This window comes from Mustela lutreola, chromosome 4 (assembly GCF_030435805.1).
Source record: "Mustela lutreola isolate mMusLut2 chromosome 4, mMusLut2.pri, whole genome shotgun sequence".
NCBI lineage: Eukaryota > Metazoa > Chordata > Mammalia > Carnivora > Mustelidae > Mustela > Mustela lutreola.
The window spans coordinates 196,878,356-196,899,932 of NC_081293.1; the positions used below are offsets into that span (position 1 = coordinate 196,878,356).

Sequence of the window (21,577 nt, forward strand, 5' to 3'; positions counted from 1 at the left end):
TGCCTCTCCCTCAGGGTAGCTGGTCCCCAGCCCGGTGGTAACACCCACCTGGGGGAGTTGCCGAAGTACACGTTTCCGGTGCGGGTGCCGCCCGCAGGCGATCTGATTCAGTAGGTTTGAGATGGGGGCCCAGGGGTCTGAGTTTGTCACTTACCGGCGTGCGGGTTATCAGTCAGCCGCGGGAATGGGGTCTGGGGGGGGGGGCCCGGAGGCTGAAGTAGGGCTTGGCACGGAAGCGCTCTAGGAATTTTGAAAAGGAGGGTATCTGTGTGGGTGCTAGTGGCCGGGGAAAGCCACTTTTGTTCCAGATACATTTATTTAGTTCCTACTGTGTGGCCCAGTTGCATGGAGCCCAGTGGAAGGCTGGGAGGAGGCAGAGGAGGGGCCACACGGGCACTCTGGACCGCGGGCTGAACGGAGCAGCCCGGAGGAGGTGCTAGATTGGGGTCTGTAAGTGGTGGGAATAAAGCCCAGATTTTAAGAAAACCAGGGTCCTCCAGACCCCTTTCTTCAGGGTCGCAGGAGAGGAACTGAAAGACTGCCTCTGCGGGCTGTAGAACTTCAGGAGGCAGAGAGGTGGCTCATTCTGCCCCCTTCCATGCTGTCCTCTGTCATTGAGCTGCTGCTCTCTGCCTGGAGGAAGACCCCTACAAAGAAGACCCCCTACAAAGAAGACAGTCGTGGCTCCTAAGCATCCTGTAGCTCGGCCTACTGACTTTCCTCTACCTTTTTTTTCTCAGTTGAATGTGTACGCCAGGCATGGGGCTCCCGGGGCAGAGCAGTCTTGCAGCGGCAGCAGGGGAGGGAGAGGGTACGGTGGGGTGTTCGAGGAACAAGCAGGCTGGTCTGCACGCCTGGGGCACAGAGTCTGGGGGGACAGGGCAGAGGACCCTGGTTGGGAAGTTTTTCATGCTTTGTCCTGTGTTGATTTATTTACACCGCACCATGTTCCAGGGTGCACTTAAGGCAGTGCAGAATCCTGCAGGGGCTGGGTGGGCGCGTGAGGGTTGAGGCAGGAGCATTAGGGCAGGTGGCGGTGGAGAGCAGGCTCTTGAGGCTGCGGGAGGTGGGGGGTAAGTGGCAGAGGGAGCAGCGGCCGCGGGGGGAGCAGGTGGGGGGAAGCCGATCTGCAAGTCAGTAGTGTCCACACTGCCTTTGCACGTGAGCCTACCCTACGAGCCGGCAGGGAGTCCGTGACCTCGGAACCTCAGGAGTGGAGGGAACAAAGATACCCTTCTGGAAAAGCAGGCTTAGGGGAGTGGAGGCCTGGGGGCGGGGAGGGGGGCAGATGTGGGGCCATGAGAACTCCCGTGTCCTTGTTCGACATCACCGGAACCCCTAGCCGGGGACCTTTGGCTCACCTTCTCTTTCTAATCTGCAGGTAACTTGAAATTGGTTTAACCAGAATTGCTTTCCTTCTGACCCCTCACTGACGTGCAGGCCGAGGGGTAAAAGGAAGGTGATCTCGGGATATGGGGCTGAGCCGTGGGGTGATGGAAGTGGGAGAGGGCGGCGGGCTGGAGCACCTGATCGAGGATGTACGTGTTGGCTGGTCCCGCGTCCCATGGCTTAGCATTGTCTGCCTGCCTGCTGGATGTTGTCATAAGGCCTTTGCAACATGTGGCGGGTCACTTTCTAGGTATGCAGGTCTCTTCCTTAGTTTGCAAAGCCTGGGCCTTAGATTGAGTAACTTGGAGCAGCGGGAGCTGGTTTTCCAGCTGCACAGCGGGTGCCTCCCCTGTGGACGTGGATGGACAGATGGGTGGACACACGGACAGATGAGCTTTGCTGGGTCGGACCGGATGCCCATCAGGCCCCCTAAGGTGCCTCTCAGGGAAGCTCTTGGACCTTCAGTTCAACCTTTGGATGCTTAGAATACAACTTAAAGAGAACTTAGGGGGACGAAGTTCTTTCCTGCTGTAATCTTCTGATGTCTTGAGTCCCCAGTCAGATGGTGGCTCAGGGACAGGTCTCTCCCCTCCCTGAGCAGCATAGAATATACTTAAAAAACATTTAAATAGATGTGGAAATGGCCAAAGTAATGCCTACTTATGATAGCAAATTCAGATGGAGAAGGAAGTTGAAGGAATGTGCCCAGAGGTACGTGCCGCCGGCTGCCCAGTCCGGGTCTGTGTTCTGCCGTCACTTATCTGCTGCCAGCGACTCTGTGATTGATTTGCTTGTCATTGGCATTTCCTGGCAAAGGTGGGATTTTGGTGGAAAACATCCTGCAGGGAGAACGGGAGGCCCTGCGTCCCTCTCATCTGGTAGAACCCTGTGGGGGACTTGGGAGACCGGGGTTCATGTTCCTGCCAGGCTGCGACTGGCAGGTCACCGGGTGCTTGACCTGTCTTCTTTTTATTATTATTTTTTAAAATATATTTTATTTATTTATTTGATAGACGGAGGTCACAAGTAGGCAGAGAGGCAGGCAGAGAGAGAGAGAGGGAAGCAGGCTCCCCGCTGAGCAGAGAGCCTGATGTGGGGCTCGATCCCAGGACCCTGAGATCATGACCTGAGCCGAAGGCAGAGGCTTAACCCACTGAGCCACCCAGGCGCCCTGACCTGTCTTCTTTCAAGACTTGCATTCTCTTGTATCTGTGCAGCTTGCCGTGACTTGGCACACGGTCCTTGGACCACCTCAGTCTTTTGTTCTCTGGCATCGGGTGCGGCCTGTCTGCCATGCAGGCTCCCAGCAGTGGTCCTGGCTGAGCCTGACTTCCTGCACGCAGCCCTTGACCGGCGCTTCCTGGCTCCCCTCAGGGAACTGGTGATTGCAGAGCTCCTCTGGGTGAGATCTGGGCGTTAGGCAGACACAGGGGTAAATAACCGAACCTCCCCGCAGGGTGGTGCCCCATAAGGCTTGCCGAGGGTGTGCCTGGAGGGGCTCATGGCGGGACCTGGCGTGGAGCGAGCATGCAGGGAGCGCCTGCCGCTGTTTTAAAAGGCTGCACACAGGGCGCCTGGGTGGCTCAGTGGGCTAAGCGTCTGCCTTCAGCTCGGGTCATGATCCTGGGGTCCTGGGATGGAGCCCCGCGTCAGGCTCCCTACTCGCCGGGGCGGGGAGTTTGCTTCTCCCTCTGCTGCATGCACTCTCTCTGTCAAATAAAGAAATAAAATCTTAAAAAAAAATGCACAAAAAATTAAAGGCTGCAGGGTGCCTTTTAAAGACATTTTGTTGTTTTTTTATTGTTCTTTTTTTTTTTTTTTTAAGATTTTATTTATTTATTTGACACAGAGAGAGAAAGAGATCACAAGTAGGCAGAGAGGCAGGCAGAAAAAGACAGGGAAGTGCAGAGAGCCTGACTCGGGGCTCGATCCCAGGACCCTGAGATCATGACCGGAGCCAAAGGCAGAGGCTTAACCCACTGAGCCACCCAGATGCCCCTTTTTCCTTGTTGTTTTATTTTGTTTTGGTTTGATGACTAGTGATAGTCAACATTAAGACGATTTTGGTCATTTGCTTTTTTTTAAAATCCTGTTCATGTCTTTTATTCATTTTCCTTTTGGTTTGTTATTCTTTTCCTATGGCATGTGAGATAGTTTTAATCTCTTAATGTGAACTTTTCCCATCTGTTGGCGGGAAGCCATGGCCTGGAGCCCTCAGGCAGCACTGGGTTGGGTTGGGGGGCGCCCAGACCCCCAGTGGAGCTGACCGGGCTGACCTCTGGGCACCGAGAAGAGCGACCCCATGACACGTGGTTTCAGAGGGATATGTCTGCGCTGTTTTTTGTGCTTGTTTACAGTGGGTGTTTTTCTTTCTCTTTCTTGTCTGTCGGCACCCCTCCTTGCCACCGTTGTTGTGCCCGCCTACGCCACTTTCTCTTTTGCCTTAATTTGATGTTTTGATGGCTTGCAAACCCAGAGCCCCAGCTTGGAGAGTGGGATTCGGGCCGGTCCCAGCCCCTTGCGGTATGTGTGTCTGTGTGCACAGTGGGGCGGGCGAGGCTGGGAGATCAGGGACCCCCCCTCGGGGCTCGCCCTGCTCCCCTGCTGCCTGCTGCGTCCCAGCAAGGGGCCAGTGGCCTTCTGTGCCCTGAGGATTTTTGGTGAATCAGGCCCTATATGAAGGCTCTGGAGCCTTTGGTGCGAAGAACTGTGAAGCTTTGGTGCCTTTTAGTTGTGCCCAAGCACTCCTCTGCTCGGTGATGGCTTCTAGACTATTCTAGACTGCTTTACATCGGGTGATGTGGTGGAGCGAATGCTGGGCATCCTTCCTCGTCTGTTGGGGTGGTGGTTACGGAACCTGGTTCTGGGATCACGCTGCCTAGATTCGAATTCTAGACTTACCAGTTGGCGGCTGCGCGACCTGCGGCGAGTCCCTGAGTCCCCCTGTGTCTTGGCTTCCGTGTTGCCAAAATGAAGTGAGCAAGCGCCCGTTCCCTCGTGCAGGTGTGAGAATGAAGCCGGCAGGTGCACGCAGAGCTTTTAGGTGGTTGTCATTCCTTCGGAAGTGCCCGTCCTGTGCTGGGTCCTAGCCCGTCCCTCATACGCCGGGTGCTGGTCGCTGCCTTCGCAGGGTGGGCGTGGGGACTGAGGGCACAAGAGTGCGTGTACCTTGCACAGTCCCCGTGGCCTGTGGCCCCTCCTGGCACTTGGAATCTCCGCTGGCAGAGTTTGGTTAAGTTGGTACAGCCTGGCAGGGCGAGGAGCCACCCCAGGATTTGTCTGCAGTTCCGGCAGATGGGCCCAGACCCCGGACCACAGCTTGTCTCAAGGAGTGTGTCCCATGGACCAACCAGCATTGCTGTTACTTGACTGGTTGCCTGCTGACTCAGTCCCGCACTGTCCGGTTTTGGAGACATCCCTTAAATTTTCAAGTAGCAGTATTAAGACAGGTTAAAAAAAAAAAAAAAAGAGGAAATGAAGTGAATTTTAATATTGTATTTTCTTTAAGCCAGTGTACCTGAAATGTCATCATTTCCAGGTGCAATCAATATGAGAAGTTATTAATGGGTTTTTAACACTCTTTTCTTTTCTCACTCTGTCTTCGAGCTCTGCTCGCAGCACCGCTCCAGGGATGGGCTGAGCCTCCAGCGCTCAGTAGCCGGGCGGCCCCGGGCCGCCGTGGAGAACAGCTCTAATTTTAGTCGGTGATAGACCAAAGAATACCTGTTTGTCCTAAAAAGTGAATACAGAAGTGCATCCTTTTCGACTTTGCTTTCTCAAGTATTGATTAATAATAATGTGCCTTGGGGCACCTGGGTGGCTAAGTCGGTGAAGCGTCTGCCTTCGGCTCAGCTCCTGATCCAGGGTCCTGGGATCGAGTCCTGCCATCGGGCTCCCTGCTCGGTGCGGAGCTTGCTTCTCCCTCTGCCCCTGTGCTCTCTTGATCTCTATCAAGTAAATAAATAAAATCTTTAAGAAATAATCCTAGGAACGGGCTTTTCCCGCAGGCCCAGCTCTTCTCCTCTCCACGAGCCAGGCTACAGGGCTGTGCCAGCCGCGCACCTGCTCAGCCGCGGTGATTGATAGCAGACCGATCGTGGACAAGGGACTGATTCTGTAGTAGCTTTCCGTGGCGGTGCGTTTTCTGAAAACCCGAAGACCACCTCTGTGATGAGGGCGCCGCTGCAAACCCTGATCCGGTTATGGGGTTCTCATGCTCCATACTTGGGAGCCACATTCGTGTGGTTCTGCCCCAGGATGGAAGGTGGGGTGTGAGCCCAGGCCCCCTTCTTGCAAGATGAACGCGCTTGTCATGGCCCCTCGCAGGCAGGGCCTTGTTACGGGTGGGTCAGCCTCAGGCTTCTGTGTGGCTTGCTTCGGTGCAGCCCCTGTGTGCCCTCCGCGTCCCCACACAGTCGCCCTGCTCCCTCTCAGGCCCAGGCCTCTCTATTGCCCGCAGGAGGGTGATCCTGAATTCAGGGTAAGGGAGGAACGGCGGGCGGGGAAAGGCATGGCCATCTCCTTCCCTCTGCTGCAGGACGGGCCCTTGTGCTCTGGGCTAGTGGCTCTACCCAGGAGTGGACATGCAGGCAGGTGAACTCTCCGTGGTCAGGACTCGTGTGAACAGCACAGTCTGTGGACTGGCTGTCTGTCTGCATCTCAGCCTGCCACGAGGTCGCCCGGACTGCTGGCTTGGCGGGGTGCACACAGTCCGGGGACAGGGTGCTGACCGCGTGGCTTGGACCACAGTGCACATTTGGGAGAGCAGCGCGCCCAGCCCTTGAGGTCTGCAGGACAGGAGGGTTCAAGGTCACTGGGTAGGGTTTTTTTTTTTTTTGCATCGCGGCGACCTCCTTCCAGTGCACCAGGGGCGGTGGGCTGTGTGATCGGTCCCCTCCAACCGTGACCCGTGGCAGTGGTGCTGAGATGCGTGTAACCAGCAAATGTCACAACAGCCTCTTCGCTGCGTCCTGGCATTTGAGGCAGGGGCTGTTTTGTAGGGATTTTCAGTTTATGTTTTGCCCTTGATTTCTGCTGAGTTGTATGTATATATGATAGCGGGATCCGTATTTATATCGTAGCGGAGAGGTTGTAAATGTGTGCATACTCTGGGAGACAGGCGGCAGAGAATAAAGCCCCCCTTCAGCCAGCAGCTCTGGGCTGGCTTCTTGCTGTGTCTCAGCCCACGTCCCTACTGCGCAGTAAGGCGGCGTTCCTCGCTTCGTCTGCTCAGAGGTGAGGCTGGCAGTCCCTCGTAATGTCTTTGATGGGACATCTCCAAGCCCCCTCAGCCAACCTGAGAAGACAGAAACCATCATTTTGTAGGTCTCTCATTCTCCCCAGCCTTGGCACCTCTGGGACAAAGACCCTGCCCTGAACCCGTGTTGAAACGCTCTCTTGACCTTACCTGTCTCCTGAGTGGGTCCCTCCAGGGGTTTGTTACTGCCCTAGAGAAAACAGCCTGACAGAGGCCGGTCCGTCCAGCTCCAAGGCCCCCCTTTCCAGTTTCGTCCATCATGGGGCCTAGAGCATTCGGCGTTCTCACCCCAGCTGCTATGTTCTTCACTCGCCGTGTCCCCTGTGGACACGGAACCCTGAGCCAGTCTTGCGCAGGCCTCCTGGCCTCACAGAGAATGCTTGACCAACAACCAGGAGGCCTTCCTGCTCGGTACCCAGCCCGCGTGCCCTGCTGGGCACAGGAGGTCCTTCAGACACCCTCCTGCCTGTATGACCGTGCGCTGTCCTGCTCCACGGTCCCAGCCTGGTGGGCCGCTCGCTGGCCTGAGGAGCAGCGGGCAGGTAGAGCTGTGGGCCAGCGGACCTCTGACAGCAGCCCCGCCCCCCGGGAGCAGGGCTGGAAGTCGGGAGGCCATTTCGGGTGGGGGCCAGCTGTTGTCATGAGGCCTTGTGTCTTCTCACTGGCAGGAGCGTGGGGCAGGGCCCCCACTTGAGTCTTGGCAAGGCAGGCTTTCAGCCGCCCTGCTCCCGCGCCGCAGACCTGCGTGGAGGGGTGGCAGGAGGGTGGGGGGTGCCTGGTTCTCTGTCCTCCCTCTTGGAGTTCATGTTCCTCCCCAGGGGGTCAGAGCTGGGAGATCATTGAAAACATGGGTGTCCTGCTTTCTGGTGTGTGCTGATGACGGGTCAGCTGGCTCAGGTCGGGAGAAGGACCCTGTGCTCTGAGGAAACCTCCCCGGGAAGCATGGAAGTGGCCCTCCGTCCATCAGGCCCCCGGAAGGGTAGGCGAGGTGGCCGAGGAGCCAGTGACTGGTTGAGATGTAGGCAGGGACTGGCCCACCCCGGGTGACCCTTGCTGCGGGTGGCTGGACAGGGGACCGTGGCTCAGGCCCTGAGGGCGAGGCCTTCCCTCATCTCGGGAGCCTCAGGTGTTCACGCATCCTGCACCAGAGAAAGCTCAGCATCGCGTCTAAGACAGGCGGCGTCCTCGGCGGTACGCGGCTTCTGCCCCGCGAGCTCGTGGCGCAGGACGGCGAACCGGTGCCCCGGCAGCCCGGCGGCTTTGATCAGCAGTGCGAGACTCTGTTTTACTGGAATACTGATTTTATTATGAAAATTGCTGGCGTAGTGTGTTTTTAAACCATTCGCATGTGCCACCCCACACAGCGGTACTTGGTGTTTGTGCTGCAAATGTCGTAAGACTGACAGCTCTTGCAGCGGGCGCGGTGGGGAGGGTGGGGGGCGGCCGGGTTCTCAGTGAAGCGTGGCGGGATCGGATCTGGGATCTCGGAAACATCCGACTAACCAGATTCACTTCCTGCGGGAGCTCCGGACGCGCCCGCTACTGCCCTGCGTGCTTCTTCGTGGTTCTCTGGACACCCCTGCAGGGTGAGTGTGCCCCCCCCCCCCCGCCCCTTGTCCGGCACATGGGGGACAGAGATGGAAAGGGATGTGCTCAGGGCTGCTTGCTTTTAGGGGTGGAGGCAGGACCAGACCCAGGAAGTTTGGGCTCAGCCCGCAGGTGCTGCTGCGCCGTGAAATAGCTTTCAGGGGCGCCTGCGTGGCTCAGTCGGTGAAGCGTCTGCCTTCCGCTCGGGTCATGATCTTAGGGTCCTGGGATCGAGCCCTGTGTGCTCAGAGTTGGGCTCCCTGCTCAGCGGGGAGCCTGCGTCTCCCTCCCCCTCTGCTCCCCCCTCCCCTCGTGCTCTCTCTCTCTTTTGCTCACTCTCTCAAATAAGTAAATAAAAAGCTTAAAAAAAAAATCCAATACAGGAGAAGATTAAAAGAATATTGTCTCAAGAGATTCAGGGGCTATGAAGGGTTCCCTTAAGCCAGATAGGAAACCCAGAATTTATAGAGGAGAAGACGTGACAGATTTTCTCCCCAGCTTTTTATTTTGGAAGAAACCACCGGCTCGGAGGGCGTTTGCTCCTTCCTGTCCCATTCCTTCTGGAGGTGGGCGCGGTCGGCAGCTGCACGCGGCCTGGCGCTTCTCCCGAGGCTCGAGCTGCCGGCTCCAGGCGCGGGCACGTTCTTGCAGGAAACAGAACACCACTGTCACACCCGAGAGGCTTGACGGGAACCCTCTGACGTCATTTCAGAGCTCACCCCTAAGCAGATTTCCTCGTTTCCCCCCAAATACCTTATATGCCCTTTTGGTCTTTCCAAATCAGGACAGGATGAGGCTGGGCCAGATTTCTTGGAGAAGGTCCGTGGGTTTGGATGTTCTTGCTGCCTGGCTGTCTTGAAGTTCTCCCTCTGTTCCTGGAGCTGCCCAGGACCTGGAGTGAGGGCGAGGCGTTGATGAGATCCAGGTTAAACCCTTTTGACAGGATTACCCCCTGTCCTGTCGTGTCACATCTGGCCCTGCTGTTCCTGCTGTTCAGGAGTTAACCGTCTGGAAGGTCCATTTCCTCCCACTGGGTGGTTGCTAAGTGATCTGTGGGCTGTTGCTTGGGTACCAGGGAAGTCAGCGCTGCCAGGGACCCTCCCCTTGCTGGGGGGCGGGGGTCTGCATGCATCAGCAGTCGGTGCCTGTGAAGGGGGATTGGGGTGGCCACGTGCTGCTATTCTCAGGTGCGCGTTCCCTCTGTGAGTCCTAGCTGATGCCCTTCCTGCGCCACGAGCTTCGTCCCAGCCCACCCTTTCGTATCCTCGCTCTGGTCTCACGGTTTTTTGTTGTTGTTGTTGCTCAGATGTTCTAATATGACCCATTACAATATTAACAGATTTAATTACATTTCTGTGGAATAGAGTAGGAAAATTTGCTTGCCATGTACATATGCTAGTTAAATGCTTAAGATGCCTGTGATCGAGTTTCTGCAAACTGTGAGGAGGAAGATGTTTTAAATTCCAGAGGGAAACGGGCAGAGCAGAGGACCAGAAAGATAGTTCAGAGAAGAGGAAGTGCACGTTGTTGGTGATCGTGAAAAGATGCTTAATATTAACCTCAGGAGTAATCAGGGACTCCCATCAGAAGAACAAGTCCTGGGCTCCCCTGTCCTGTGGCAGGAGGCAAACACACAAGTTTCGAAGCTGGTGTGAGGGCTGGTGTAGGCCTGCCCCCCGCCCCCGGGCTGCTGTGACGGGGAGGGGGGGGCGAAGGAGAAGCCCTTGGATGCTATCTATTAACACACAAAATTTATCTGTCTCTGAACCCAGCTGTTCTACTTTTTCCCCTTACAAAGAAGCAGCTAATGGTGGTTTTTAAAAAAAAAAAAAAAAAAAAGCCACCAGAATGCCCTTGAGTCGGGGAATGGTGGGATGAGATTGGAGTGTATGCACGGTGGAACATTCTGGAGATGGCCAGTCAGGGTGAATGAGAACATTGCCAGGCCGGGGGCACAGAGGTAAACGTGTGGGGAGCAGATGGTGCGTTTTGGTGCCGTGCTGGAGGCTGAGTTCTGTTCTGGTGGGGGGGAGACTGGACATTCATTCTGGAAACTTCCGCCCATGGGGAAGTGCCAGGGGACCAAAAGCCCTTCCTTGAGGGTGTTGTGAAAGTGGTTTTATATTCCAAAACAACATTTTAAAAAGACGGAACGTGAACATTTATTACATGTACTAGTTCTACCCACTTTCCTATCTTGTGTCTCACCCAGAGTCGGAAGGCTCTCGCGAGTCCTTGATAGAGTGCGGGGACCCCAGAGCAGCTGCAGATGTGGGGGGCTGGGCGCTGGGCAGAGCGAGGGTTTGGGGGGTGAGCTGCACGTGTCCTTTCTGCGGGAGGCCCTCACCCCCAGGTGGGACAGCGCTCTGCTGCTGCCATTTCGTTTCCTTTTTACAGAAATCGTGTACTCCCTGTACACGTCGTAGACAACACAGTAAATGCAAGAGACAGTTTGCAGAAAAACAGAAGTGGAAAAAAAAATCACTGTTGTTCCTAAACACCCCAAGTCAGCCATTGTCCTTCTTTGGATGTGTTCCTTGCACATGGGCCCGTGGTCCATACAGTCTTGCTTCTTAAAAAACGAAAAAAGGCCGGAAGTGCCGTCGCCACCTGTGTGAGGGAGAAAAGGCTTTGCCGATGTTGTGTTAAGTGGTCGTGCGACGGTCGTTGCCTTCCTGATTTCCGTGTTGCCTGGCGTTTGGTGTTGCTTTCACTTGTTTGGAAGCATTGGACGTCTTCGGGCCTCTGTCCTTAGCTCTGTGTCCAGCGGTCCCCGCGGCGGCACAGATTCTGGCTGCCAAGCCTCTCTTCCCCATCATGCCCCCCCCACCCCCATTGAGCCACTGCTGGAACCCCGGCCTCAGGTGCTCGCACCGGGACCGCCATGCACCCCAGCCCACTGGCAGGGCTTTGGAAAATGAGCAGCAGAATTCACATTCTTTTTTTTTTTTTTTTTTTTTTTTTTAAAGATTTTATTTATTTGTTTGAGAGAGAGCATGAGAGGCGGGAAGGTCAGAGGGAGAAGCAGACTCCCCATGGAGCTGGGAGCCCGATGCGGGACTCGATCCCGGGACTCCAGGACCGTGACCTGAGCCGAAGGCAGTTGCTCAATCAACTGAGCCACCCAGGCGCCCAGAATTCACATTCTTAATTTCTATTTACTGGAGTATCAAATGAAAATGAGTGGTTTTCCCTTGTATTGGCCATTTGTACGTTTTTTACTGACATGGAGGTTTTATGTTTGGTTTTTAAGCAACATTTGTGATACTAATCCACTGACCTAGCTACCTTCTCCTGCCCTCCCTACAGGTGTCAGTTTCCTTTCTTTTCTTTCTTTTTTTTTTTTTTTAAGGATTTTATTTGTTTCTTTGAGGGAGAGAGAGATCACAAGCTGGGGGAGTGGCAGGGGGGAAGGGGAAGCAGGCTCCTGGCTGGGCAGGGAGCCCAAGGTGGGGCTGCATCTCAGGACTGTGAGATCATGACCCGAGCAGAGGCAGACGCCCCTCAAGTCCCTTTAATTCTATTTTTCTTAGGGTTCTTGTCATTTTTAATTGTTCCGGATTTTTTTATGTTTCTGTAGTTGAACTTACTGATCTTCTTTCTCCTGTGCCTTATTTTTTTTTTTAAGATTTTATTTATTTATTTATTATTAGAGACAGAGAGAAAGAGAGCGAACGCACAGAGGGAGAGGGACAAGTAGACGTCTGGCTGAGCAGGGAGCCCGATGCGGGGCTCGATCCCACGACCCTGAGATCATGACTGAAGCTCAAGGCAGCCACTTCACTGACTGAGCCTCCCAGGAGCCCCTCTCCTGTCCTCTAAATCCGACAAGCCTCGAACTGTCTCCTGGCTCATCCCCTGCCCCACGCAGACTTCCACAGCTGATCGGCTTCCCCAGCTGCCCAGACCCGCATTGCACAGGCTCAGCGTGGCCATGAGGGTGGGGGGCTTGGAGAGCTGAGGTCTCAGGCTCCAGAGGGAATGGGGGTGTGGGTAAGCAGAGCCTTTGGGCACCAGGGGGTGTAAGGAGGGTGCACAGAGGGGCCCCGTGTCCCTTCTGCATGTGGCCTGGCACAGCACTCAGACCCTGCTACCGGGTGTGGGCGGACTCTGGGCAGGTGGGGAGGACAGCGGTCGTTTGGCTCAGAAAGCTCGTGGTCCCCCAGCGAAGGGAAGCATCTTCAACTCAGGAGTGGGGTTTCTCACTGACTCCCTTCCCCCCGACCTGCTGGCCCGGCCTCTTTGTGGCTCTGTCTACACGGCATGAAAGCGAGGCGTGCCAAGGGCGCATCAACCCCTGATAGCCCCCTTTTGTTGGTCAGAAGTAATCATTTGAGCTGGTCTTCTCCTTCCTAAGTGTCATGTTCACAGGCACCCCGGGACGGGTGGCTGCAGATGCTGCATCAGCTTCTCTTACTCAGGGGGCAGGACAGGGCCAGGAGTTTGGGAGGTAGGGAAGGAGGAAGCGCGGGGGGTGTCTTTTTGGACACCCCTTTTTGGCTAGTCTTTGCCACTGTGCGTACCCAGAAAGGAAGACAGGTCGGGGCTCCCTGCAGGAGAAGCTCTGGGCCCAGGTGAGCCTGTGTCCTCAGAGATCTTGCCGGGCCAGGGAGGCCCAGGAGCTCAGGGCAGCCAGCTTGGGTTCAGAAGCCATCTGCAGCCACTTACTAGCTGGTGAACTTAGGCTTTTTGGCCTCTGTGCCTCAGTTTTCACATCTGTATCTTGGGGGAAGTTACCTAACTTTCTCGGAGCATTATCGTCAGAAGTAAATGGGTCACAGTGTATCAGGTATTGAGTGTGGCTGATTGCACCAGTGAGTGGCTCTCACTACCAGGGGATCGGCAGTGTCCTGTGTTCTGCTGCCTTGCTTGTACAGGGCACCAGAGGTGGCTGTGCTGTCCTCAGGGATGGCCTGTGTGTGCCCCGGAGCCCAGGCCCCAGAGGAGTGAGAGCAGATTAGACATCAGCTTCTACAGCAGAGACAAGATGAACTGGGGATCGGGGGGGGGGCTGCAGGGCATGGAGCCCCCCAGGGCTTCGTGATGCCAGCGGGCATAGGCTGACTGTCGGGGCCAGAGCCGCTGAGCTGGCAGAGGTAGAGGGAGGCGGCCTCTGTGTCCAGGCCCTGCCGGAGAGGCCTTTGGCTTCCTAAGACGCGGAGCGCTTGCGGGACCCCCTGCCCCCAGCTCCGCAGCCCCCCAGCCCCAGGAGTGGCAGGTATGGCCTTGGCAATGGCGCAGAGCCTGAGGAAGTAGTTAGCCGCTGTGCTTGGAAAATCTGTAAGGGACTTCAGACACTCTCTGGTCTGTTCTGTTCACTGGACTCTCAAATTACCCAAGTCTTTTATTTCCCTCCGCTGTAGCACATACTGGCCCTCATCCCGCTTTCCTGGAGCTCTGCGCTTGCCTCCGCGTCCCCGGCTCTCAGCCACTGGGCACCACTTCTCTCGCTTTCCAGAGCTCCTCTGTCGCGGAGCAGAGTTAGCGAGATTATTATACTTTATGGAATCTTTCTTTTTATTTATTTATTTAAGGATTTATTTATGGGGACATCTGGATGGCTCAGTCGGTTAAGACTCTGCCTTTGGTTCAGGTCATGATTCCAGGGTCCTGGGATCGAGCCCCGCATCTGGCTCCCTGCTCAGCGGGAAGCCTGCTTCTCCTTCTCCCACTCCCCCTGCTTGTGTTCCCTCTCTTGCTGTCTCTCTCTCTCTGTCAAATAAATAAATAAAATACTTAAAATTTAAAAAAAGGATTTATTTATGGAGAGATTGTGGGAGTGGGGGGGTGTGTGCAGACGGAAAGAGTCTTTAGGCAGACTCCTGGCCGTGCATGGGGCCCCACACGGGGCTCATTGAGGGCTTGATTCCACAACCCTAAGAGCTGAGCTGAAACTGAGAGTTGGTGAATAGCACCACCCTGGTGCCCCTTTCCTTTATTAAGATGTCTTACTTTTGGAAAAATAAGGTGAAAGCAGACAAGCGACCATACTGCCTTTGGGAGCCATGGGACAGGAAGAAGCAGATTTTTAGCTCATGGGACTTACCCTGGACCTTGGTTCAGTTTTTTTTTTTTTCTTTAAGGATTTTATAATTTATCTGACAGAGACACAGTGAGGAAGGGAACACATGCAGAGGGAGTAGGAGAGGGAGAAGCAGGTTCCCTGCTGAGCAGGGAGCCTGATGCGGGGCTCGATCCCAGAACCCTGGGATCATGACCTGAGCAGAAGGCAGACGCTTAACGACTGAGCCACCCGGGCACCATCCCCTCTTCTTGGCTCAGTTTCGAAGGAAGAGAACAGTTTTTTTAAAAATCTAAAAAAAAATTTTTTTTTTAAGAGAACACTTTTAAAGACACATGAAATGTAGGATATATGTCAGAACTGGGATGGAAAGGCAGGTAGCCTTTAGGGAGCATGCACAGTGTGGTACATTCGGAGTCTGGAATCCTGCCCCGAGCGAGGCAGCGTGGTAAGTGTCCACCCCGGCCCTGCAGGTCGGAGGAGTGCGGACGCTGGTGAAAAGCCGACTCTCCTTGGCAGAGCACAGCGTGCACAGGACCCATGCTCCTGGTCCTCCGTCTGAGCAGGGAGCTGTGTCTGTCCGGGTCCCCCTTCGGGGTTTAGGATGTGCCACGGGAGAACGAGCTCAGGAGGCCGTTCAGAAGTCCTGAGCCTCGCACAGAGCTTGTGGCCAGAAAGAAAACCGAGGAGACTAGTGTGGAGCAGCGAGGGTGCTAGAAGGCTGTTTCCAGGTTGGGGGACTGCCCAGAAGAGGGCGCTCTTGGTTTCCTCCCTTTGTCCCCCACCCCTGCTTGCCCCTTTGGTCCTCTCTGCTTCTTCACAGGGAGGGCGGGATGGAGCCACAGGAGGGCTCTCTGGTGCTCCGACCTTGGGAGATGGGGGCGGAATCCCAGGTCCCCTGAACAGCCCCGGAAGGGCACGGGGACCAGGCCGCTTCTGTGCAGTCACACCTGCCTGGCCCCTGGAGCCCACCCTCTTGCGCCCCCTGCTCCCGGGCAGCGCTCATTCTCTCCAGGTCTGGAGGCCACAAGTCGGGTAGGAGTGGGCTGGCCCGGCCGCCTTTCCTGCGAAGGCCTCTCTCCTCGGCTTGTGGACCACCGTCTTCCTCCGTCGCGCTCTCCATCATGGTCTGTCTGTCTAGATTGCCCCTTTCTATAAGGATAGCAGTCATAGGGGCACCTGGGTGGCTCAGTCATGAAGCGTCTGCCTTCGGCTCAGGTCATGGTGCCAGGGTCCTGGGATGGAGCCCCGCATCGGGGCTCCCTGCTGTGCATGCTCTCTTTCTCTCTCTGTCAAATAAATAAAATCTTTTAAAAGGGGGGCAGCAGTCATAGGGGAATAGGGACCCACCCTACTCTGACGTGACCTCATCTCAGCAAACGCCCTATTTCCAAATAAAGTCACCTTCTAAAGGACTGGGGGTTAAGACTTCAAAATACAAATGGGGGAGCACAACTGTGTCTGGAACAACTTTCAGCAGATTTTCAGAGAAGGACATGATCTAAGGGGTCCCAGGGGTGTCCGAGGTCTGCCAGCACGGTCTTGGGGTGGAGAGACGCGGACTGGCAGTGGCCAGGCCCGGGCTGCTGTGTGACTGCCGGCATGTCCCACTAGGCTTCTGACTTGAAGAAAGCTGGTTTCATTTGTTCCAGCATCTCACAGGAGTCACTGCTCCCTCTGTCCCCCGGTAATGGCTCCTTTTCCTGTTCCCCTGCTTTGTGCCAGGCTCGGTGTTGGGCCCTCCACAGTCACGGCGCTGGTTTTTGTAGCAACTTCAGGGGCAAGGTGAGATGATTTCTGGTTTGCTAAACCCCGAGACCCAGTGAGGTTAAAGTGGCTGTAGACTGACACACAGCTAGTAGGTGCCAGAGGCTGACTTTGAACCTGGTTCTCTCCACTCCAGAGCACCCCCCGCCTCTCTACTGGGGCTCTTTGCTAGACCATTGTGCCTGTGATTTATCTCCTTAGCTGACCGTCCCAGCCAGGGACCATCTCTTAGAAGTCGGCCTCCCTCCCCAGAGGGAGAACCGCTGCGGTGGTCTCGTGGGCGGTGCTGTCTCCTGCCCCCATTACAGTGGGAGGGGGAGCGGGGGAGGGGCGGCAGCCTAGAGTGCCCCCCCACCTCCGCGGACTCCCCGGCCACCCCGCCTCTGGCAGCCCTGGGTGTGGCCCTGGCCACCTGCCCGGGCTCCGGCTCTCATCCCGCCCCCCTTCCCACCACCTTGCTCCCGCCTCCCTCCCCGCCTCCCGCCCCGCCTCGGCCTCAGGAAGAAGATGCTTTGCTGCCACCTTGTGGGCACGGAGAGCCCGGTGGCCTTTGCAGGGCCTGTGAGGCTCTGGGACCCCTGGGAGCGGCGGGAAGGAGCCCAGGTCTCTCCCTCCACACCACCACGTGTGCCCTCCGGCCTCCTTCCCTGCTGCGGGGAAGGACGTGCACGGGCTCTGGGCGGTGCACGTGGCCTCAGCCAGGCACGCCTCAGCACTTATCAGCGGGTCACCCCCGGCAAATATTTGAGCGGAGACTAGGTCCCAGGTCGTGTGGGGTGTGGGGGCTGGGGGCCACCCTTCGCTCACAAACAGTGCTTGGTTTCCGTGCCCCCCCATGGCACAGCTTCACAGACGTCTTTCCCTTCCCGGCTCCGTGGTAGTCGGGGTCAGTCCTGTCCCCTTGCCACCCCCAGGCCCGGGCCCGTCCCCGCAGTGGGTCCAATCCACCCGGCCCTGGACACCTCCAGAGTCGGCTCTTGCTCTTTTCCGACTTCCCAGCTCCTTTTCTGTACTCTCTGCTCCCAGGGGGGTCCGTCCCCGACCTCCCGCAGAGAGCACACTGCGGGGCATCACGGGACACCGTATTCTTAATTCCCCCCGAAATGGCCGTGGAGCCTCTCAGCCCTCACCAGCAGGGCTGGCCTGGTGTGTCTGAGGACCTTAGCAGGCCGAGAACTCCCGCGAGGGCTAGCCTCGTGGAATTTCTGTCCTGTTTACAGCATCCCGGCTTGAAGCTTTTTAGGATGGCCCTAACTTCTTTCGGGCCCTGTTGAGTGGAGCTCTCTGGAGCAGAATCTTGTCAGGCAGAACACAGAGACCTCGTGCAGACAGGCCAACAAGGGAGAGAGATTTGTGCCTTCGCTCTTCTCCCTAAGGTCCTCCACTGGCCCGATGGCCCCGGGGATATTTCTGTGTCAGCAGGTGTCCTTCTCTGGCTAGCTTCTGTGGGTCAGGAAAGGCTTCTGGGAAGGAGGGAGGCAGCCAGGGGAGGAAGTGGAAGCTGTTGCCGGTTTGGGAACTGACCCAGACTGAGCACTTGGCCTGGACTAGATTCCGCAGGTGCCGTGGGAGCCACCGGGAAATGGTATGGCCTCGGAGAACGTAAAATGTTCTTTCTGTCTTGGGGACGAGGCACCGGCGCCTGTCTTCCCACAGTAGATATGAGTGTATCTGGGGGCCTCTGCCCCTTGTAGGCCATCGGGGTCTTCTCCTGCTGAGACAGCCAGCAGAGTTCTGAAGCAGCCTGTCCCCAGCTGGGCACCTTGTCCCTGTCCCTCCTCCGTCCCCGGACAGAGCTGCTGTCCTGCACTTGGTTTGGGGTGGGGAGGGTTCGTAATGAGCAGCCCTGTTCTTCTGTGGGGGGGGAGGTAATTCCCTGTGTGTCTGTGAGAGAGAGTGCAGACAGACAGATAGGCAGATAGGGAGATGGAGTGTGGGAGACTTAAACGTGGGGAACTGATGCAGGACTCCAGGGCTGTGTTCTCGTCCCCACGCCTGAAGGATCCTGGGAAAGGCTCGTCCGTGGAACCGTCTATTAGGTGGGGAAAACGCATCCTGGGGAGGGAGAAGCCATCCTCATCACTGTTAATAAGTAGTCCCAGGAAAATACGAAACCACCCCCAGGGGCTCTCCAGGCCTGGGAGATCCAGCCCGGGACTTGAAAGTTTCCAGCTCTGGGCTCTTCGGAGCACCTAGGATGGAGAGGCCCTGCCTTCCTCAGGCATTCCCTCACTCCAGCCCCCTCAGGAATGTGCCACTTTTATCTTGTAGTTTGCTTCTACCCAGAAGGGTGGAGTTCTGAGGCTGAGATGGACACTGGGAATTGGGCTGGTGGGGGCAGAGTGGGGGGGTGGAGGAAGTTGGGGAGTAGTGTTTCTTTGAAGCCCATGTAGGCCCTCCCATCCTTGCCACGACCTGAACTCGTTTCTCAGTCCAGCTCTCAGTGCGCCCGTGGTCTTCAGGACCATGGTCGACTAGCTCATCTGCAGGGCCTCGGACAGGACTGATGTTTAAAATGCAGTGGAAAGCACAGCGGGGCAGCTCCAGCTTCCTGCCCCCTTCCTGGGGTGAGCCCTGCATGAGCCTCTGGTGCAGCCCACACTCAGTGAAGAGGCGTCTGTGCTCAGAGAGGGTGATCGGGCTCTGGCCAGCACTGAGGGCAAGCACTTCGCCTTGGCCAGCCGACCTCCAGACCGCCTCTGAACAGGAGGGGAGACCCAGGGAGCAGGAGACTGGAGACTCTGGGACACAAAAGTGAGTCACTCTCCCAGAACTGTGTAGTCCAGGACTGAAGGTTACCTTTTGACTTTCCACTGCCCTTAGGCAGGACACTTCACTGAATCCAGATAATTTTATCGTCTCCAAGGGAGAAGATGACCTCGGCCATTAACAGAAGAGCTGCCCGCCGCATCCCGCAACTCTCTTCTGGAGCTTCCCAACCTCAGAGTGTCTCAGCCAGAAACTAAGGCCCCCCATTTTACAGACAAGGAGACTGAGGGTCAGAGAGGGCATATGACTTGCTTCCTGACTCCTAACTTAAGTTTACTGCAATGCCAGCCCTGTGGTGTTTAACACCTGTTTGGTCCTTTAGAGCAAGAGCAAGTGGCCCACTTCTATTCAAAACAGGGCCCGGTGTGTGGTGTTCAGGACTGTTATTTATTTGGCCGGCTGCTAATGACAGCTCCTCACCTACTTGCCCCAATCCGAGGAGGAGCCCTGGGCTGGAATTTCCTGTTTTCTGAGGGCTCCAGGGGCTGCCCCAGCAGGCTGACTCCCCTGCCACCCGCCGCCGTTCCAGGGTGTTCCAGGCCAGGCTTGCCGCCTCTCCTTGCTGGGCCGGCTCCCGGCCTCTCCAGGTCTGGGCTTGCCGGCTGCGAGGTGGAAGCGTTGAGGGACTCCGTGGGCCCAACACCAGGTGCCCAGAGGCCGGAGGTCCGTGCGCCCCGGCCGCGGCCCCGGCCCGGGCCCCGCCCCGCGCCCCTCGCCATGGGCCTGGCCCTCGCCCCCGGGCCCTGAGCATGGAGCGGGGCTGGCCGCCGGGGGACAGCTGCAGCCGGGAGCGGCCCGCCGTCTGCCGCCGCGCCCTCAGCGTCTGCGACTCGCTGGACCTGCACGGCGCCCCGGCCGGCCGCGCCGCCGCCGCCCTGCAGGCCGCCCTGAGCGCCGCGCGAGAACAGCCGGCGCGGCCGCGGAGCGTCTGCTCGGGCGGCCCGGGGCCCCCGCCCTCCGGCGCCCGCAGCCTGCTGCTCGGCCTCCTGCGCCCGCGCCTGGGCCGTCGTGGCCCCGCCGACGGCCCCCCGCCGGCTCCCGGGCCCGCGCCCTCGGGGCTCCCCGGCTTGGCCGCGCCCAGCCCCGCGCCCAGCCCCGCGCCGGCCCGGCGCAGCCGCACGCGGGGGACCCAGACGCCGCGGCCCAGGCCCACCAGCATGACGTTCCTGGAGGTGAACCGCCTGGAGCTGGCGGCGGCCGAGGGCGCGGGCGCGGGGCTGGGCCGCGCGGGGAGCGCGGGCTTCTTGCGGGGCGCCTCGCTGTGGAGCAGCCAGCGCTGGCAGGTGCTGCGCGGCGGCGGCGGGGGCACCCCGAGTCCCCGGCGCGGCCTGTCCGCGCTGAGGAAGAGCTTCAGCTTCCGCCTGCGCCGCGGCCAGGAGATCCGGCGCGCCGAGTCCGGGCTGCTGCCCCGGGCGCGCACCCGCAGCGACGGCGACGCCGGCTCCCTGGGCGCCTTCCCCAGCCGCCGCGACCTGCTGCTGGGCGCCGAGGCCCCGCGCGCCGCTGCGCCCGAGCCCGGCCGACCCCGCACCGCCGCCGGCCTCTGGAGACTCCTCACCAGCCGCTTCCGCCGGAGGGAGCCCGCGCCCGCCGAGCCGCTGTGGAGCCGCCGCGCCGCCGCGGCCCCCGGGCTCCTGGGCGCGCAGAGCGGTAAGGCGCGGAGCCCGGCCGGGGAAGCCCTCTCCGGTTGGAGGCCCTTGTTGAGCGCGGGTGTGAGAACGTACCGAGCCCGCCTGGGAGAGGTGGGTGTGCCTTGCGGGCGGGGACCAAGGGAGACCCGCGACCCGGCGCGCTCTGGGTGGCTCATGGGTCCCAGAAGGTGGCTGTGGCCCGGGAGGACTTGCAGGTGCGTCCAGTCTGGGTCCCCTGCCACCGGGTGCTGCCTCTGGCCCTTGGCATGGTGGAATGTGAGACCAGCAGGGAAGGGCACCTTCCTGTCTGCTGGCACGGGTGGCACTGGGGCCGGGGAGGGGGAGAGCGCACTGTTCTGGCTTCCAGGTGGGCTTGAGTCCTCACCTCTAGCTGCCTCTGCCCAAAAGCAGAGGGACTGCCTGTGGACCCGATCGATGGTGATGGCTACTCTTTGAGACAGCCGGGGGAGGGGAAGCGGGCAGAGAGGCTGGCGCTGGTCAGGGCCCCCGGAGCTGGCTGGCAGATGTCCATTACAATGCAAAGAGGAAAGAAAAGGGGTCTGGCTGAGGGGCTGCAGGAGCTCTGGGGAGCTGGAGGCTTCCCTTCCCCGGGACACCGCCAGAGGCAGGGTAGAGAAGAGAAGGGCCTGGACCTGACTGCGGGCAAGCCCAGGAGGTGGCTGTCTGGGAAAAGAAAGTGGTGGCCTCCCACCGAGGAGGAGTCTGGGGAGGAGGGCCAGATAGCTCCCCATTCACCCTGCGCCTCACAGAACAAGGCCAGGTGAGGGCTCCTCCCTCTTCACCCCTGCCTAGGAATGTGGTGGGTGGCCCCACCCTTCGAGGGTGAGCTGTTCCTACTCGCTGCTGCGGGAGGCTGGCCCCCCTGCCCAGCTGCCAGGTGCCCAGCCCAGCTTGGGTCTGAGCCGAGAACAACTGGCGAGGCCTCTCGCCTGGGGTCTGGGGCTCTGGTTGGGCCAGGCCCAGGTGTGGCTCAGGGTGGGAATCGCTCACCTTGTCGGAACGGAAGGGAGAGGAGGGGCACAGGTCCCAGCTGGGAGGGCTGGGCCCACGCCTCTCAGAGTCCTCCCTGAGGAGCATCGGTGCGGCATCGTCTCTGGAAGGATTTTCCCACTGCTCTTTAGAGAACCGGGTGAA

The 21,577-nt window shown here is 58.2% G+C and overlaps 1 protein-coding gene across 8 annotated transcripts in view; it reads left to right on the plus strand.

Annotated features, from left to right (window-relative positions):
* AGAP3 (ArfGAP with GTPase domain, ankyrin repeat and PH domain 3) overlaps window positions 1–21,577 on the plus strand; it is a 52,015-nt gene that overhangs the window by 4,254 nt on the left and 26,184 nt on the right. For 2 of the 8 annotated variants that reach the window (XM_059172253.1, XM_059172254.1), the window contains exon 1: window positions 18,904–20,441. The exons of 4 other annotated variants lie outside the window; for them this stretch is intronic. In XM_059172253.1, the coding sequence (XP_059028236.1) occupies window positions 19,541–20,441 (901 nt within the window). In that variant the 5' untranslated portion in view covers window positions 18,904–19,540. Of the gene's footprint in view, window positions 1–18,902; window positions 20,442–21,577 lie in introns of those variants that run through there. 2 more of the 8 variants (XM_059172258.1, XM_059172255.1) reach the window with 2 other exon arrangements.